The sequence below is a fragment of the Triturus cristatus genome, chromosome 8 (assembly GCF_964204655.1).
Source record: "Triturus cristatus chromosome 8, aTriCri1.1, whole genome shotgun sequence".
Classification (NCBI taxonomy): Eukaryota; Metazoa; Chordata; class Amphibia; order Caudata; family Salamandridae; genus Triturus; species Triturus cristatus.
In genome coordinates, this window is record NC_140591.1 from 1,677,748,317 (window position 1) to 1,677,768,658 (window position 20,342).

A 20,342-nucleotide genomic window follows, 5' to 3' on the forward strand; every position below is an offset into this window, starting at 1 on the left:
CTATATGTGGAAACCAGGGAGGTTAGAGTGGCCATTTTAATCTGTCAAAGCCCTTTAAATGTCTAGACATACAAATGGTGGAACAGCCCCAAAATCTAAATCAGATTACATTGGCAAGCACCACGATTGTGGCGTTCTAGTTGACCACAAAGAGGAATAATCACCTATTGAAATTGCACTCCTTGGTCTGTTCTGAAGGTGAGAGCCAATGATAATCGAATGAACATTCAATGGTTGGTACAGGCTGCTGCTGCGGAGGGCGTTAAGGCTATAGTTCATTCTGCACTACGTTAGGAACATTGTAGAAAATAAAAAAAGCGACTTGGAAGCTTTAAGGATTGAGGGGGGGGGCTATCTGTCAGCTCCTGAAAGCCATAACCTCCCTCTCCGCCATCTTCCATGGCTCATACTGTCCCTGAATAACAGGCTTGGTGGTGGCCAGGCACTCTGACTTACACATTTCCTGAAACAGGCAGCATTGAATGACAGGCGTAGTGGTGGTAGCCAGTGTGACATACACTTGTTCTGAAACAGACAACATTGAATGTAGGCATGGCCAGAGCTCAGGGGTTCTGCTCCAGGGCATGCCGCTAAGTGTTGGGTAAATCTCTGACGTGTTCTGTGGAGTTCCGTGAGCTGTGGTGTGTGGTAAGTCACAGGCTCGCACTGATTTTTAGCACCCGGAGTTTGACCTGCGCTGAAAAATCACAGTGAATGGCACTACGCATCCCGTCAAAGGGTGCTGCTTCTTTCTGCTGCTCGAGTAGATATTTTACTCGAGCTGCAGCTTTCTCAATGCGAGCGGCAGCTTTCTCAATGAGAGCAGTAGTGACCTGCCGGAGCATAATTCTTCACCCACCCCTAATTGAATGACAGGTGTGGTGGTGGTGGCCACTCTGACATACACATGTTCCAGCTGGCATTAAATGACAATGTGCGTGATGGGAGGGGGCATGGTGAGGTCACCACTATCCCCTCTTTTCCTTCTACCTTGCCAAACTCCTTCGGTCTTCCTGGTATCAGGAACTATGGGCTGAGGAATTTGGGAGTACCGAGAGAGAGGCAGGAACTGAAAAGGATTTGTAATCTCCACTCTCTTAACCACCACTGTCACAGAATGATCTTTCCGATCTGCCGTTGAGTAGGAAAATAGATCTGTAGGATGAGCAAAGTGGACCTCTCACACCCATAACACTCTGTGCGATTGTACCCACCTTGATTGAAGTAACAAGATGCACGCTGGAACCCTGAGAAAAGGTCTTCTACTGGAAGGTAAAACCTGGAGACACTTGTGGTATGGAATGACCCAAAAAAAGGCTTTGCAGTGCTTAAAGCTGTACACTGCAAAGCTGAAATCCAGTAGGAGAATGGACTAGGATCAAACAGATGGCCAAAATGGGAGGACACTATGTGAAAGAAGGCTGACATAATCCCCTTTTCAAATGAATAAGTGATTAAATAAAGGAACATACTTGAATTTTTGAGACACTTTTCATCTTTAATCTAAATTAATCTAGCACTAATTGATCAGTAAAAGGAGAGACGCTGTTGTGGTTCACCATGATTGTTTATTATTCACTCAATATTTGTACACTCAGTCATTTTACAAAACCTCTGCCTCTAACTCACACAAGACAACTAACAAGCTTTAAGTTCATGCAACGGTAGCAAGGCCGATGTAGTTGGCGGCTCTATCGAAGACTACGTAGTACTGCCTGATGAAGACGTCTCCCAGGATCCAGACTCCATCGGTATCTTGGAAGTTGCTGCTGCAGTCGTTCTAGGAGGGACAGGAAGAGATACACACGTAAAGATTTAGATTGTAACATATGGACTGATTATGAGTTTGGCGGATAGAGTTAGTCTGTCACAAATATGACAGCTACTCTATTCTCCAAATTACAATGACATTATATCCTACGGAAGTTGTAATACGGTCCCTATTGTTATGTCACCACCTGCTATTTTGACCACACAGCTTACCCACACCAGCTGTCCGACAATGTTCTAAAATGATGCTCCAAGCGGTCAGAGAATGCCCACCTTCATGCCTATGACCATTCGGCCAAGCTTGAACATCCCCTGCAGCGCTTCACATGAACAAGGTGGCAAACATTTACTACTGCCATCACAAACTAACTGGCTGGGTAACAAGACTGTTGCATTAAAAACTGGATTCTGTTAAGGCCTGCACAGTCATGGAGCTTGACTTGTCAATATCCCCATGGTGTTAATACACATGAAATCAGTAGTTAATAAGCCTGGCCAAAGGGGTAACATATAGATTAAAAACAGAAGGGCTGAGCGAAGAGCCCTGTGAAACCCCGCAAGGGAGTTGAAAGGTATGTGCTACATAACTGTCAATTTCCACAAATTGCACACGCTTGGTTTAAAAAGAGGAAGAGCTAAACCACCTATGCCAATCTTTAGGAGATGACTTATCAGTAAGCTGTGGTCCACCATACCGAAAGCCGCCGAGAGGCCTTACAAAATCAGAGCTGCATTTCCTCTGTTGGCGACCGTACGTCTAACCTCCTCAGTAGCGGTAATCAGGGCGAGCTCCGTACTGTGCTCACTCTTGAACCAGCACTGGGTAGATTCCAAGATATGGTTATTGTTGATAAAAATAGTCAACTCTTCATTTATGAATGTTTGAAAGATTTTTGTCGGGTACGGACAACCTTGATTAAAGCTCAGACTTAATTAAAGCAAACAAGTGCCCTGCATCAGCATCCCATGTGTCAAGAGTTCAGCATTGCATCTTTTTTACCTGACTGTGGGCCCCGTCCCCAAATGTAAACTTAGACTAAAAGTGGTAAGGTAGACTTTGGTCTAAGTTAGACTTCAGGTCTAAACTTAGGGCCCGATTCTGATACAAAAGTCTAACTTTACGACTTTTGGTATTCACAGAGGTCAGTTACAAGTCGTATCTGTATGTCTGCAGTCGGGCAGTACTCTCCGGCTCGGGCCGGATGAAGTGTAATCAATGGGCCTGACTGCAATTTCTACAAAAAAGGAACATTACGAACGTCTGATAAATGGTAGAGAAGGCATGGAAATCAGTGTGGGCACTGTAGTGTAGTATCCGCAAATTGTGGGCACTACCGTCAACATTGAGGGGAGCACAAATTGTGGACTGCATGTACCATGATGCAAGGGAGCAAACTTTTCTGGGAAATTATGTAGTGTCTGGCCACAGCCTTTTCCCTACCCAAACTGGTTTTCATGGTTTTAACGCTATTAGAACATTCAGCCCCTAGAGGGAAGAATACTCAAATTAGGGGTGGAATGTTCAAATTACTAAAACAAAGACCTCGCGGAGCCCGATGGGGTTGAAATCCCCTCGGGCTCTGTGAGTCCTTTTTTCACAGCTCATGCTGTGAAAGACAACATTGGATTGTTGGAGCTCTGGGATTCTACCAGCCATTAGAAGCCCGGAGCACTCCATCGTCTTCAATCAAGCACTCAACATTCCAATGTTCTAGTAGCCTTTATGCCCCCATGTTTTCTAATGTGAAATGAATGCAGATAACTTGAAACTTGGTTTGGTCCAATGATGGGTCCCAGAGCTCGAGGTAAAGCTCTCCGATGCAACCAACAATTCTAGTAAGACAGCCTGAATTAAGAGTGAATGGAAAGGGTCACCCTACTTTAGCGCCCCATCTTCTGGTGCATAGTCCCGTGCAGCTGGGACCTGAAGCAGCGGGAGCTCTGACTCTTCAGGAGGGGGTGGGTGGAAAGCATCACATTATTGTGTGGCCCGTTCTTCTGCTGATCTTATTAGGCACCCCACATTCAGGCTTTATTAGTGCTCTCCTTAAGAAGGGAGAGTTTTTCTGATTTTAAGGCTCTGTGCTAGCGCCTGAAAGACACACAGAGGCTGTGTATGCTCCTTACCTGGTTGATGTAGGCGCTGGCCGGCACCGGGTACTGGACGCCATTGATTGTGAAAATGATGTCAGACAGGGAGCTGATGGAATTGCAGTTCACCACATACTAAGGAGCATGGAAGGAGAAAAAAACAAATAAAAGAACATGTGTTGAGAACATGATCCAGACATTGCTGTGCATTTGATGGATTACAGAATGTGAAAAGTGGAATTATCTGCAAGGTTGTTTGAGAGATCAGCGAGTGAGTGACATGAGATGAGAAGAACAGAAATGATTCAATGGAATGACCTCAGATGCATGTGATTGGCTTATCCTGAGTATGCAGCTTCAGACATCAGGATCTCCCAGGGATGGACATGGTCCTGGATTGATCACCCCTCTGTACCCTATCCCTTACCTCGCCATTTGAACTCTGATAAGCTCCAATCGCATTCTGGATGTTTGAGATCCCGGGGGACAGACCAGCAATCAGGGACGTTCCGGTGTCGACGATGGCCTGGCAGCCTCCGTTGCAGGCGATAACATTCCCGTTCATGGAGACGCTGGAGGTAGAGATGGAAGAGAAATTGGATTACAGCTAAGATACTGCAAACTGAATTTAACTATTCATCTTGGAATACAAATCTGGAAGAAAAGTGCAGGTTTAACACTTTTTCGGGGGTATTTATGAGTTTATGTTGTCTCTAGCCAGAACACGGTGTCCCCCAATCCCTTTTCCTATAGCAACCGCAGGTGATGCATCTGGGAAACAAAACCCAGTGAGCAGATCCAGCATGTGAAGGCAGCCTGGGGGATCTGTCATAACTCACATTATCACTGAAGAAAAATCTCCACAACAGGAGACCAGCCACAGAGACAGCATCAATAGTTTCCGAAAATTGTCAGGAGCTCTGTCCCTGAGTGACTTGGACATTTAAAACATTTTTTGTCTGGGGCCATCATGATTTAGATGGCAGACCTAGACAGAAAGCTTCCTCATGAAAATTGGGTGGAAACTCTGGTGCAAATCGTCCCCATCCACAAGTCTGAAAATAAGTGAGGGGCATAGTTTGGGGGTTTTGGCGTAAGGCAGTGCAGCACGTCAGCTTGCTGCACTACCCTACGTCAAAGTGAAAGGGCAGGAATGCACTGTATTTATGTAATACAGTTCATTCCTGTCCTTTCCCCTGCACTGGCACCGTTTCAGCAGACTAGCGCCAATGTAGAAATGGTGCAAGGGTGCAAGTGTTGTTGACAGGATTGTTTTTGTGCAGGAAGGGGCACCATCCTGCACAAGAGCAATCATAGGAAGCGTTTTCCTCTTAGAAAGAGGGAAAAAGAAGATAAATTAAGTTAATTACTAAGGCCCTTCTCCAAACGAGGCCCTACATATCCTAACCAACCGTGTTCACTATTTAAACATCATGTGTGCACTTCCTGTGTGGAGCAGGGAGATGTTGTGCACAATGGTGCAGGTGCCCACTTCCCCTGTACAGGTATCTAATTACTAATGGCCTGGTTCGCAAATTTGCCTTTAGAAAGGTCAGAAACTTCTTACTAAATGTCCATTTTCGGGTGGAATTTAAAAAAAAATCAATCAGACGCTCTCCCGCCTCCCAAAGTAAATGTTCTGGGCCTGGCTGCAGTGGGCCTATGGGTATTTAACAGTTGTTGTGAGGAAAGCCTGATTCACAAAGGTAAAAGTTAGCCCAAATGTCTAACTTAGATCAAAAGTCTAACTTTACTCGTAGCAACTTACCTTTGTGAATTTTTAAAAGTTGTCAAGTTAGACTTGTAGTCTAATTTAGTCTTTTGATCCAACTCTACCTTTGTGAATTGGGCCCTCTTAGTGTGTGTCCTGCCAGGTTCAAACACACACTTGAGTCCTCAATCCTCATACATTGATAATGTGTGGAAATTTCCAAGGATTTAATTGAAACTATCTCTGGGTTTGGTGTTAATTTCAGTGGGGCAGAGAGGTGGTGCTCCTGGGCCCGCTCCTCACTTCCTCCTGTGCACCAATAGCAGAAGGGCTAACATTTGTTAACGGCTGGATGAGTTTGTGTGGACTGGTTCTTTCCCTAACCATAGATCACTGATCTATTGAGTTGCTGACTGCCGCCTGTCTGCTACTGACCGTCCCTACACCTGACCTGTCCTTTGTTACACCTGACCTGCTGTTTGTTGCACCTACCTCTCCAGGGTGATCTGCCAGTAGGTCTCGGCGGAGAGAGGTATCCAGTTCAAGCTTCCAGTGTAGTAGGAAGATTCGTAGCCACCAAAGATCACCACGCTCCCGCTGGCTCCATTCCTGTGATCACAAAGAAGAGAAAATTGAGCATCAAATGATGAGGGTACAAACGAGAGAGGCTACACATATGCAGCAGTATATGGTATTGTCTTCTGAGTGAAAAACTCTTCTCCATCAACTTCGCACCTGGGCAAAGTCAGCGGGACGAGCAGTGTTGATGTGGCTCTCAGGTTTACAACCAATGTCTAACCGGCGGGAAGTGTAAATTTTTTTCATAATAAGTTGTCACATTGTGGGGCTCCTGTGGAAGTTACCTTCATAAAGAAAGGTGTGGCCAGCAAATCTTTCATATCAGAACTGATGATGTTAAGAATCTGTTATTGACAGAGGTGGGACTCCAGATTGATGGCAGGGAAAAAAGGACCAGTCATTTAATTTGGAGTGCAGTCATTCATCACCTTTGATGAAGGCAAAGTGTGGTAGTCTGTAGCCTTCCCTGTGGTGGGAGACAATGTAGGATTTGAATGCATTCTCACAAACCTCCTCTATCTGCAGACAGATGGAGGGTCTCTATCGAAGATCACTTCCAGGTTGGCTCTTGGTTTAGAAAGTTGGTGGAATCCCACGCCATCAGGCAGAGCTAAGGGGTTCAAAAGACGATCGAATGAAAGCGCATTATTTAGTTTGTCCTAGTAAGGCACAGTCGGCTGCGTACCGACCACTGGTGAAAATGAGAGAGACAATGAGGTGCTTTGAGATAGTTGTCAGGGTGGTCCTCAGCCATTAGAAGGAGCTGGGTGCCATCTGCATGCCTGGGGTATCCAAACATACAATAATCCATAACAGCTGCTAAAGGGGGTGTATAAGCCTTAGGTAAGATGGGGTACAGAGCAGAACCGTGAGGAACACGGCGATGGATGTTGTGTGGGCCTGGAAGTAAAGGTCCCCGTTTTATTTGATGTGAGCACTTATGAAGGGTATAAAGTGCACCCTATGGAACTAAGTGCCAGCCCACTTGTTTGTCAGTCATGGTGACTGCCATCACAGCAGGAGGAGCCTCAGTGTGTTAGCTTCAGGCCAGGATTGCCCACTATTAGCCGTACTACTAGTTGTGTGACCATACCTGACGACAAATGCTCTGAGTTACTTTCCTAGAATACTAGTACTCCTACTGGTACCATTGGTGTGAGTAGCGCTACAGTTCGTAATACCCCTATTGCAAACCCATAACCTATGTTGCTGCTGCTATTAGTATTGCTAGTTCTAGTATATACAAAGTTCTAACCCTAGCGCTATGACACTACTCTTGATAACTTCATTATTTTTTCTGGTAACACGACTGCTGGTTCTTTAACTACACTTAGTGATATTGTAGTGTCTGTGCTACTACATGCAGCCTCCCTGAAAGTACCCTTAACACTGACATTATTACTACTTCTAGTTACACCTCTAGAAACACTACTGCTACCTCTAGGTCACAGCTTTGAATCCCGGCAGATCCACACAGCCTTTCATTCTACTGAGATTGATAGGATGAGTACCATTGGCTTGGGTATCAATAAACACCTGGTGATCCGGGACAAGATAATCAATGTATACAAATACTCCTTTTATGTCATGTGGTTGCCCCTTCAAATATTGGGTTGGGTGTGTGACGAGAACCTGACTTACGGGCTCAGGTAGACGGAGAAGAGATCTGCAGAGAGCAGCCCCTGACTCCACATATTGTCAAAGACGGGGGTGGCTGAATCAGATGCAATGCTTGGAAAGGCCAGTCCCAGGATACCATCGAACTGCATTTCAGAAAAGAAATCTGCTTCTGTGTAGGCCAAACCGAAGACCTGGTTGGTGATGGTGAGGCCACCAACCTACGAGGAGAAGGAAAGAGATGGTCACGGTCTCAGTCATGAAGCAAAGACTAGCTGTGAAAGTCCTTGGGACACATCTGTCTAAGCTACCCCTGGTCCTCCTACCTGCACAGTGTCATATCCCAGGACCCCGGTCATGCTTCCGGTACCGTACCCAATGGACAGGCTGGTGCTGGTGGACTGGAAGGTGGAAGAGCTGGAAGGGCTGAACCTGTTGTGATTGGCTGTGGGTTTAAAAAGGCATCATTAGCACAGAATCACCAGAAAAATATCCTCCAGGACAGGCTGGAGCTGCTCAACCCTGGCATCTGCCCTTTGAGGCTACACCCTCTGCCTATAAGTGTGCCTGTTGACTTTTGTTTCCCCTTAGAAAGTACAAAGGTATAAAAGCAAAGAGGCAACACTTGCAGTTGATAAAAATGACTAAAATATCAGAGTTGTGAGTTTTAGTCCTTCGGAGTGTTAATTGTTTCCAAGTATTATTTTATTAACTTGTAGTATGGGTTCCTCTTCTGTCGCTCACCCTGGCCCACCGTGGCTTTCCTTTTCTGACTTGCATTCCCACCACACATTGGCCCGGATATGTTTTTGGCACAGTCAAGATGCAACTTTGGAATTTACAAAATCTTGCGAAGCCCAATTTGCATGGCTTTGAATGGCTTCTTAAAAAACGATAATGCAATTCACCCACCCATGGATTTGGACACAAACTCATATTTAAAAAGACTTGTAAACATGGGTGTGCCCCGAAATGGTGCAGCAACCCACGGCGGGCGTGTCGAGGAAAAATATCTCCTCGTTAATTCCTCTTTGCATTCTGCAGCACACATACAACTAGGAATATACCTCAAAGGATAGTTGTTTTGCAGGAAGAAATTTTGCAACAGTTGTTTCCACCTGTCCATCAGGGGTAAGAGCATGATTGGATAGAACTATTTTTAGTGTAAGATCTCTAATTTGACCAAGAAATAATTCTAAGGTTTTTTCAATACTGTAGAAAACCAATATGCTTTTCCTGTGACATCTTTACTCTCAGCACAGGCTACTGTGGCACAGAAGATGAGTAATTAGATTTAAGGGCTAAAAAGACTGAACAAGAACACACGGAAATATTTGCAGTCCATACACATGATACTGAGCAGGCGAGACCGGCGCATGTCACTCATACATACTTGAAACTGAAATACCAGGGGGCATATTACCAAGGGCTGGCGATACAATTATCGCCGCTTTAGCATCAGTTTTTCGGGCACAAAGCGGCGATAATTATATCGCATTATTTACAAGGAAACGCTAGCGCATGTTTCCTTGACTTAGCACCCGTTTTTCACACGCCTTGCCTCGCATCGATAATAAGATGCAAAGTAGGCGTGGCTGTGAAAACAACATGGTAAAATATCGCAAAGGCAGCTTCGCAATATTAACAACGAGGCATAGCGATAATTTAAATCTCGCTACCTCTGCCTTAACTCAGGAATTTAACGTCTGTTAAATTCTTGACTATGGCATACCTAACATGGGAGGTGCATTGTGGGGCTAAGGCCACAGGGCCTATCATCAAGCTTACCGCCGGTTTCCATGGAACATCACTGGAAAACCAGCGATGTTCCATGGAAAACCTCGCTATCGCTAGAATATTTATCGCCATAGCGCTAAGCATTGATAATACAGCGCTAGCGTTGCAATATATTCCAGCGATAGCCGGCGATAATTAAAAGCGTGCTAAGCGCGCTCAGCAATAATTATCGCTGGGGCTTGATAATATGCCCCTAGGTTTTATGTTGAAATTGGGAATCTTTACAACTTTGATGCAGTCACTGTTTCCCAGATGTGCCATCAAGTTGATGGAAGTCTAAAGGGTGGAAACATCTGTCATACCAATATAATCACACCTATAAAAAGCTGTAAATTAATTTCTAGACCATTAATGTCAGGATTATATTCAAACAAAGTCTCATAGAGACCAAAAGACCTCCACTGGGAACATCAGGGCCTGGGAAGCGTTTCAACTCATATCGCTTTGATAGAGAAGAGGTAACAAGAGCTCTTTCTGGGCAGAGTCCATGCCAGTCAGTGGTACCAGGTGATTGAGCACTACTGACAAACGATGTCAGGTCATAGGAAGATAGAGGCTCCCAATCTGTTTAACTGTCTACAAATAAAGTTGACTTTGTACCCCACATTAGCCTGGGATGCATTACTTGCAGCCAATGACATCAGGGCCCAGATTCTCAAAAGAATCAGGGAAAGTAACATCCAAAAATGCTGTGCTGCGTTGCGTGACAGAGCTGGAGCAGGAGAGATGTGGCTCTCTTCTCCCCTCTCGCTAGCATCGGCGCTGATTTCAGCTGTCGGGCGCCAGGCACACACCTTAGTGTCATAGTGCTGAGGTGTGTGCCTGACTCTACCCTTCCCATAAAAAGTACTATGCCTAGAGAAGCTCAAACATTGTACAAAATAGTATGGGCTTCATTTACAAGAGGCCTGCGCTGCCAGAGCGGCACTTTTTTGGACACTCAGGCTTCATATCTACGAGGCTCTGGGTGGCTTTGCATGGCATCATGGATATGTGGTACGGCAAAGCAGCACAAAATGCTGCGTTGCCTTCTTCTGTGTAAGTTAGGCGTTCAGTAGGTATTGCACGGGTGTTTCCACGCTACACCCATGGATTATGACCCTGCCCCAGATTTACAAATCACATAAAACCTGGGTCAGGCCCAAACCCTTATCATTCCCCCGAGCAGGTGTAACGAGGAGAAACATTTGAATTCCTTCTTGTTTTTTCCTCTTTCCGTGTGTGCTGCATTCAGCTGCACACATAGAACCCCTTCCTGCACAAAACCAACCATGGCAACAACACAGACACCCTTGCCTGCGTTGGTTCTCGGCTACAAACTGTGCATCTGCTGAAAGGACAGGAATGCACCATATCTTGTCAATACAGGGCATTCCTGCCTTTCTTATTGGCATAAGGCAGTGCAGCAAAAAGACTTGCAGCGCTGCCCACGCCCATTCTTTGTAAATTAGGCTGTATGGTTCGGCAGGTGTAAAGCGTTCCCCTGCTTTCTATGTGTGCTGCATCATGCAGCACAGATGCATAGTCGGAAAAGCAAGGAGAAATGACATTTCTACTTTAGCGCCTGCGTTCAAGCAGTGTTTACCTGTGTTAATGTTGGTGGCAAAGCATGTCTACTAATGTTAGTAGGTAGGGTTTAGCATAAAAAAGCATGAGTGGTTGCATGAGCACTCCCATGCTCCACCCATATATGATGTTAAGTCATGCAAAGCCAGGCTTCGGGCTGCTTTGCATTAATTTTGGGTACTTTCCAGAGCAAAGAGTTTTACACTAAACAGTGAATCAGGAAAAAAACATGTTGTGCTGGTTAGTGTCACTTTTGCAATGCTAACCCGGTGCTAAATGCTTCAGAATCTCGCCCTAATTCTTTAGGCGCTAGCTTGATCGATGTATTTCTTTTGTCTTGCTGGATGCCAAGTCGCCATAGAATATACAGCAAAGGGGAGAACCAATTTCACATTCTTTTTATCCAAAACAAATGATCATTTTGAGATAGAAGAAGAGGCTACCTTTCAGAGGTTGAGGGGAGAGCAATGTTGGATTGGAGGGGAGGCAGATATCTAGTGGTGAGTCACAATGAACACCCAACATTACTGAAGAGCGTTGAAAGAACGCGCACCTTTCTCTCCACTGAAGTCTACAAACAGACATTTTATTCTTAGCTTCCTTGATGCCTAGAAAAAGACCTTTAGAAGATTTCCTCCTGTGGTTGCGGACGACCACACAGAAACTGTTCACCTTAGAGTTAGTGAGGCCTTCAGATGGAGCACTGTACCTTATTTTCCCCGAGCATCACAGACAGATATTTCAACAATATCTTCCCTGATTGCTTGAGGGAGAGCACTGTCCACCTAACTGATACCATGGATGTTCTGCTGAAGGCTGTCCCCACGGTCGACTACAGGAAGGCCTCTAAGGTACATGTTGATCCTTCGACCACTCAGTGCTATTCCAGGTGGTGGACAAAGTTAGAAGCTAGACCTTGCCCTCAGTGGACACTTGAGACACATGTCTTGATGTTACCTTTGTTACTACCATAGATGATATTTCTTGCCTTGTCTTACTGATGAATGCAGACAGACTTCTTTTCCATACACCCCTTGAGGAATAGAGATATACCGCCCACTCTTGAGACATGTGTCTCTCAGCTTTATCTTCATCAGCAACTAACGCCAGCTCTCTCAACCTTGTATGATGATCACATTTGTCACGTTGGGTTTAAATAAGAAATATAAAAATAATAGAAATATCAGGCTTATTTACAAGACCCTTACGCCGCCGGTGCGTCACTTTTTGTGAAGCACCGGCGGGGCAACCTGATGTCCCATATTTAAACGGACTTGCAAATTTGGTCCCTTTACACACGTGCAAAAGGGGCGTGCCATGGGTTTTGCTGTGGGTGTTCCCACACAACAACCATAGCATCTGCTGCATTTCCAGATTTACGAGAATTCAGAAACCTGGAAATGTGTCAGAATGCTACGCCACCCCAGTAAACATTTCTCCTCGTTTTTTCCTCATTCTATGAGTGCTGATACAAGAGTTTTCAAACAAACACTCAAGTGTTCAAGATTTATGGGTTGGATCATGATTTCCCAGAGTTTGCTGCTAAGGCCTGTATAGAGCAGAGTGACCACCTCTATTCTGGCCACATCTTTCCCAGCCATGGATTTCAGAGTTTTAACCTAACACATTCTTGATGTTGAACTCATTTAAAAAATGCACCGGATAAGGATTATTTATAGGTAAACATTCCAGGACTGGGGATTGTGTCTGTAATAGTCAAGGGAGATCACTCCCTAATTACTGACCTGAGAAACAATGAAACATCTGTCTCCATAGCTTCATCTTCAGATGGTTTCATTACTCTAAAGTCTACTCAATCCTGCACCCTGTTGTCCTTACACCTATCCCCTTACACCGCCTCCTTCCTCCGCAGTCGCTGCCCTGCCCTCTTGACTCACATTCCCCACATCAGTGAAGGCAGAGGCCACAAGGACATTGATCAGGACAAGTACATGTAGTGAACAGTATGCAGGGATTTGATTGGATTGGAAAACATGTGAACGGCTTGAGCACATGACGTCATGACTTTCCTCACTCCAATTGATCTCGAGAACTACTGGCAATTACAAAGAGACGTGGAATGGGTGCTGCTAAGGCATGAAACATGGCAAAGCTGAGACTTGGAAAGAAGCTCCTGTGGATGGATGAAACCTCAGAAGATACTTACAGCAGGCCGAGCTGGAGCAATACACAGATGGGACCCAGAGGTTCGAAGAGCCGCTGTCAAAGATGACGTTGAAGTCTTGAGGTGGAGTCCCAACGGAGATAGTCCCGTAATAAGACACCTAATGGGTATTGGAAGGGGATTTTAAATTATGTTTTGCAGTGTTGGTCACATAAACAGCTATATTCTTGTGAAATAAATAATGTATATCAGAGTGCAAATGACTCCAATCTCGGTCACTTTATTACCACACCAGAAATGCTGGGCCCATGGCTCTAGTTTTTGAGCAGGGCCTCAACAAACATCCCTGTGCACAACACATACACACATACCAGAGGTCACAGACCATTGCACACACTACTCACTGCTCTGTTTGATGGAGCAAGGACTCGTAGAAAAGAGACTTGCTTGGAAGCAATCCTTTCCTTTAACTTACTAACAAGTTACTAAAATTGTCTTGTGTAAAATTAATGCGCACCACACAAACACGCGGGTTAGTGAAGCTTGCTTATGTGTTTACTAACGTGAGTAACACGAACGAAGGACTAAAACCACTTTAACGGGGAAATCTTTACTGCGCATGCGTCAACTGCATATATGCAGTATGGCGAAATATTGCTTTGAGGGAAATGCTTTCGCATGAGCAGAAGGCACTAAAATGGAGTCTTGAAGACTCACGTGCATGACTGAAAAGAAAACAAGCTATATTTTTTTAATGCTAATGCGGCGAAAGTATTAATGAATAAAGGGGAAGAGAGTAGAGATGGGTAGTATACAGTGAGACCATTTATTTTGTGAAAGTAACATTTGTCTTTTTGATTTTACTATTAGTGCGCATTTGGGCCTCTCATGTATAACTGAAGTAAGCTGAGTGAAGGACTGCACATGACGACTGAAAGCAAACCCGGAACGATGACATGACTTTTTGACTGAAAGCCAAGGTCGAGAGTGTTAAAGATCCCGAGAACGGACAGTGAAAAGTTCAACAGAGTGGACTTTCATATTGGACTATTAACAAATGAAATGTGAATGCGGGTGGGAAATAAAGTTTTGAATAAAAGTAGGGTGATGGGTTTGTGAACAATGGTTTAACTGAATAAAGTGACATGTAAGCATGGTGTGATGATCTTCCCCCCTTGCCTGACCAATTAGATTTTGTATTTTTACGGTATTGAAACTTTAGTGGGTGGATCATTAAGGACAAAAGGTATAACTGAGGTAGCTTTTAGTTAGTTAGAGAGACGTCGATGCAGAGATGCTGTGAGGCGTGGGTGCTGTCAGAGTAGCGAGAGATGCTGATGCTGGGAGAGATGTTATGAGATGCTGATGAAAAATCGAATGAAGAACCTTCCATCCTAAGTTAATTGGGTTAGATAAGAAGATCGCAGAAGAATCTCGAGGAGGAAGAGAGTGTCAGAGAGGGGTGCGGCACAGTCGTCGATATTCTAAAGAGGTCACCTATCCTGTCCTGATTCCTGTCCTGAAGCCTTTGTCACCTGACCTATTCCAGGGGACCCTTACCAGCTCCTTGGCCATGGGGTTGGTCTTCACAGCATTCTTGATGTTTATAATTTCACATTATTTAGTTATGCTCTTTTCTCTCTATCTTCTTCTTTCCTTAGACATTGCTCATTGAGTAAGTCCATGGTATATTGTTTGATGATCTAATTGATTTTCTCTCCACTGAATGATGGTGAGTGCACTGTGTATTTGAGATGCTTCACATGCACTTGAAATTTAGATAACGATTTTAAACCTCCCCGAGCTTGTGATTATTTACTTCAGAATTAAAGGTAAGAATTAGGAGTTAAATTAATTTTCACCATCAACTAGTTCAACTAATGGGCAATCTACCAGAGGAAAGAACTTTTTGATCAGTGAACGGTTAGTTAGGAATATTGAAATAACTAATCTTGGCTATTGTGAAATCATATTATAAACTTTGACTCCGGCGGCTTACTCAATTCTGTGTGTTTAATGGGCCCAAGTGAGTATATGGTATTGGAGTATCTGTTGTTGGTATGCCACTGGATCATATTGTCTGCCGTGCACTGTCCCTTGGTGCTCAGTTTGTACATAACTCAACCCCAGCAGTCAGCGCCTCATCCGGAATCACTCAGGACCTGCTCTTCTGCTGGTCAATGGCAGGTATCCATTTACCACATCTGACAAACCTTTATCGCATGAAGACCTCAGAGGATGGCTGCACACTCATTGTTGATATCCTGCTCTAGCACAGCCTACAGATTCACCATTCTCTACCACCATTGTGTCATTGCCTGTTGACACATCACACCATGCAATGTGTAGAGCGCTGAATGTTCCAATGGAAGTGTGAAAACGCGCACGGGGGAGATATGTTTCACTCACATCCATGTAGTTGGTCATCGGCTCACTGGCCACTTGAGCAGCCAACTCTGGGAAGTATTTGCTGCCTGGATTAATTTTGTGAGTCTTCAGAAACTCATCCAGTAGGCCCTTCTCTCTCAGGCGATCCCTCAGGGATTTCCCTTTTATCAAGGGGACCCTATTAAATGAGAGGGAAAAGAAAGAAACTCATCAGTAGGAAAAGGAAGACACAAAAATAAATACAATGAGAAGGCTGCAGGTTGGTTTTAATTGAAATAGTGAACCACTGAGTATCCCCATATGAGAGGAGCTTCCTACTGGTCATATAGAATTACAAAATGTATCTAGTAGAAGGAATAACGGCACGCTGTGTCTAAGGTTCATCTTAAGAACATGTAATAGCTTTAGGAGCAGCACCCTTAGAAGAGTAGCATCATACTCTGCACTAACTCAAATTTCAATATATTTTCAACATCACCCACTTAACACCCATGTGTCTGGACAACTCGGTCAGCTTCAGCATCTAGACTCACGCTCTCCAAGGGATAACCATGGAGATTTACAATAACTGTCTACTTCTAATCCACAGTGAGCTCAAACTCCTGATTCTAACGGTGCCCTATCCTTTCACCCCTGATACACAACCTAATGTACAATGTACAATCCAGTTCCATTCTTAAGGCCTCACTCCAAATATGTTTGAGTACAAAAGGTACTCAGATCCAGTTATGCATTCCCCTTTCCCCAATATCATCTGAATAGTAGCAAGCACCTTAGCTACAGGGAGGCTCGACTGTGCTATCTCCCCATGTGTCGGACAACATTGCTTTTCACATTGGCTTAAGCCATGGTTGCCCGCTTGTAGTATATCAAATGATGGTTGACTTTTTTCTTTTATATGTTTAACACAATTTATCTAATTCTGACTCACTCATTCACTCACTTGTAACAACTGAAACACTTTTGTATATGCCCTTACTTATACATTTATATTCAAACTAAGAAATACAAATTGAAACAGTCATCAAACATGACCTGGTGCTGACCTTGAGGAGGGGTTTAAATGTGGTTGAAACATGTGGATCAATACTTTGGTTCATGCAGTTGTTCAGGGTCTACCTCACTTAGGGAATCAACCTGTCCTAGCCACAGGACAATAGCACAAATGTGGTATGTTTTTAATGCTTATCTGTCGTTTATTTACAGTCTGCTTATTTTTCAAATCACTTTTCAGTGCCAAACATTTTCTGAAAACTGAAAACCTCTGACAAAGCCATTCATTTCAATGAAACTGAGACATATATACAGCATGTGTCACTCTGGTTTGGAACAATTGGGGTTGTCATGAAGCCGGATTGATTGGGTCGATGATTTCAGGGAGCACCGTCCTCAGCTCAGCCACCAATAGACCAATTACATTTGTCCCATGAAGACTACGGAGTGAGATTGGTTGGTATGAACTGCAGAAAAACAATCTTTCCCCGGTGTAGAGATGCACCAAGAGGACTGTTTCCAAATGGGAGGTTCCAAGGACAGAGTCAGAAAAAGATGTGAGAAGTTGTGCCAGGATCAGGGCCTGGGTGAAAAGTTTATGAAATAAGGTGACACCCTCCTAGATGCAGAGCTTTGCCCGTTTTCAGGTGACAAAAGCTAGAAAGGATTCCTTACAACAATGTGGGGCATCCCAGTTCAGCCTGGTGTAAGCTTATGTACATTTGTGTCTTTTAAATACAGCTGGACCAGTTGTCACTGGACAGCTTCTTTTGGATAAAGGTTCAAGCAGAAATTGCTAAAGGCGCTAGCAACTAAGTTATCATCCTGAATACCCTTCCCACGAAGTCCAGTATTCCAAGTGCGTTTTCACTCACTCACTTTATCTTACGCCTCCAGGCACTCATCCATCCAGCTTTGTTGCCCAGCTTGTAGAATCGTTGTTTAGTGCAGAACATGGCTTTTCCTCTTTGTCCATATCCAATTCTCTCACTTATTCCCTCAGAGGAGTATTCTGCGTCTGAGTTTAAGCACACCCCTCCTTTCATTCATTTTCTCTATTTCCCTTAGTGGGGATTCTAGGTGTGCCCTCACCAGCTTTCAGCCTAGAGGAAGCTGAGCTAAGGAAACCTCTCAGCACAGCTTTCGACGCATCCCATAGACTTCCATCAACATCCTCTTGCATACAGTGACCTTGTTTCACACCCTGACCACTGAGAAGGATTCATTTACAAATGTACATGATTTATTGTCAATGTATAAAGTGTATGTTACATAAAGAGCTCTGACACCCTGCATTGGGTTGGGTAGCACTATAAAAGAAATAAAAAAAGTGCTATTGAAGTTGTTATTTGTGTAAATACTCGGACAGACAGACACACCTGGCATTCTTACAGTGCATGTAACAAAGGCACACGCATTCCTCTCTTAGGTACCTGAGAAGAGATAACAAGCTGTGAGCCTTTGATTCCCCTCTGTGGCATTTACATTTAAGTGTGAGGTTCCAGGCTGCCCCCAGTCAGGTTATTGAAATGCAAGGAGGTCTGATGGCCCCTTAACTTTGGGCCAGGTAGAGGTGAAGAAAAGCTCCCTGCACGTTGCTGCTGGGAATGGAACGCAGACAATGTGCAGGCGCTGGTGAACTTGTCCCGGTGTCTGAAAATTACACTGGGACAAGTTCACCTTATTTCTGTGGGGCCCGACTTATTGTCAGGGAGGACGGCATCCACCCTGTAAAAATAGTGGGTAGACGCCGTCTACCTGCGTGCACCCCCGACTTGTGCCCTTTGTTTGTTTCAAACAATGTGTGAATCGGTGCGTGGTCTGAGATGAGGATGTGTCCAATTTCAGCTCGTGCTCTAAAGCAGAGATGACTCAGTCTCCCTGCGCCTGCGTGCAAAACCCTTGTGCCACCGTGGATGTATCGCATTTACAATATGGCACACCATGGCGCATGGATTGACAGATGCGTCAGGAATTCTGATGCATCTGTTGGCGCAAAAGTCATGCATTGCTGAAGTTGTGTAGCCAGCACGACGCAACTCCAGCAATGCATGGGGTGGCCTATACTTATTGTGCCAGCTCCGAGCATCCCTAGATGCATCACGTTGTAAATGGGCCGCACCGTGGCACATTGTTTACAGCACCGCTGCGTCACAAAAAGTGACGCCACAGTGGTACAAAAGTGATGCAAGGGGCTTGTAAGTCTGCCCCTATGTCGTGGGATTGCGGTATCTTTTCCATATTTCTAAAATGTAGTTCAGGAACCTCTATACAATAAGGGTAGAATATTTAGTAAAATGTTTAGTAAAACACCATTAAGTAATAATTTGGAACACATTTTACACCCTCTATATTTTAGTTCAAAACGATCTATCAACTGCAACATGCAAACCAGAAACTCCTCTAGACTTTATGGTTTAGAATAAAGCAGTGTGTCTTTGTTCTCAGTTCATAAAGAGCTGATTTACACACATATCTCAGTGTAGTACTCCCTCATTAGACGTAAATGCTACATGCATGCTTGCTGTAAGCTAAGCATACAACTGAAATACACTACCAAACCCTCAGAACAGTAGACCCTGCCTTAATCTTGCCAGCCTCTGCCCCTGTAGTTAAGCTCTAAGTAGACACCTCCTTGGCCAGGCACGTAGACAGGGCCACAAGGCTCTATCTAAGCTCCCATCACATGACCCTACAGCACATAAAGGGACTCATAGCAAATACTCACTTGACCAGGCAGTTAGGCTCTTTCTAATCTCCCTTCTCATGACCCTACAGCACTCTGAGGGATTCATAGCAAATACCCACTAGACCAGGCACTTAGGCTCTTTCTAAGCTCCCATCCCATGACCCTACAGCACACTTAGGGACTCATAGCAAATACTCACTTGACCCGACACTTAGGCTTTGTCTAAGCTCCCATCTCATGACCCTACAGCTCACTTAGGGACTCATAGCAAATACTTGCTTGACCCGGCACTTAGGCTTTGTCTAAGCTCCCATCTCATGACCCTACAGCACACTTAGGGACTCATAGCAAATACTCACTTGACCAGGCACTCAGAGAGGGCCACCAGCCCCAGGAGCAGCAGCCACTTCATGGTTTCCTCTTTGGTCCACAGTATCCAAGGCAGATCTCAGGCTCTGGAGTCAGTTGTGAGAGTCCCAGGTGAAGGTGCTCCTTATATACCGGAGAGGCGTCCCTTGGACAACCTTCACGTGCAGACAAGGAGTGCGTGTGTGTGATAAACCAGGGGCTCTTATCCAACACCAGAGAGAGAGGCTATTCTCAGACTCCTAATCTCAGTAGATCTCTATATTGTCTAAGAATGCACACGTGCCTTTGTGGACATCATATCATGTGTACAGATTAGATGCAGTGTGTGCTGCGATTCTTGGAAAGGTACATACCTGTAGGAGAGTGGCAGTGCACGTGCCCTCTGGATACTGAAAGGACCTTGAGATAAGGACACATTGACCTAGTTTGTGTGGTGCAACAAGTCAGATGCACAGGCGACTTCCAAGAAGCCTTTTGTGGCCAATGGTTAGACTCCACATGTGTGCCAGAGTCAGGCTATCTCACATGTGAATACTCATGTGTTTCACAAACCACAGAGCTTGTGTTGAAGTCCAGGGTCTTGTTTTCACCCTAGAGGGCTCTCTCTGTGACAGAAGAGGAGCCAATGAGGTTTCAAGGAGGATGTG

The 20,342-nt window shown here is 44.7% G+C and overlaps 1 protein-coding gene across 1 annotated transcript; it reads right to left on the reverse strand.

Moving 5' to 3' along the window:
* Positions 1-1,548: 1,548 nt before the first annotated feature.
* On the reverse strand, positions 1,549-19,835 carry LOC146808576 (pepsin A-like). The gene is made up of 9 exons (XM_085623600.1): positions 19,686-19,835; positions 15,666-15,822; positions 13,299-13,416; positions 8,095-8,213; positions 7,793-7,989; positions 6,065-6,181; positions 4,289-4,433; positions 3,898-3,996; positions 1,549-1,780 (listed from the first exon to the last, which is right to left on the reverse strand). The coding sequence occupies exons 1-9, from the start codon at positions 19,736-19,738 to the stop codon at positions 1,655-1,657; spliced, it is 1,131 nt and encodes a 376-aa protein (XP_085479726.1). The 5' UTR covers positions 19,739-19,835; the 3' UTR covers positions 1,549-1,654.
* Positions 19,836-20,342: the final 507 nt, after the last annotated feature.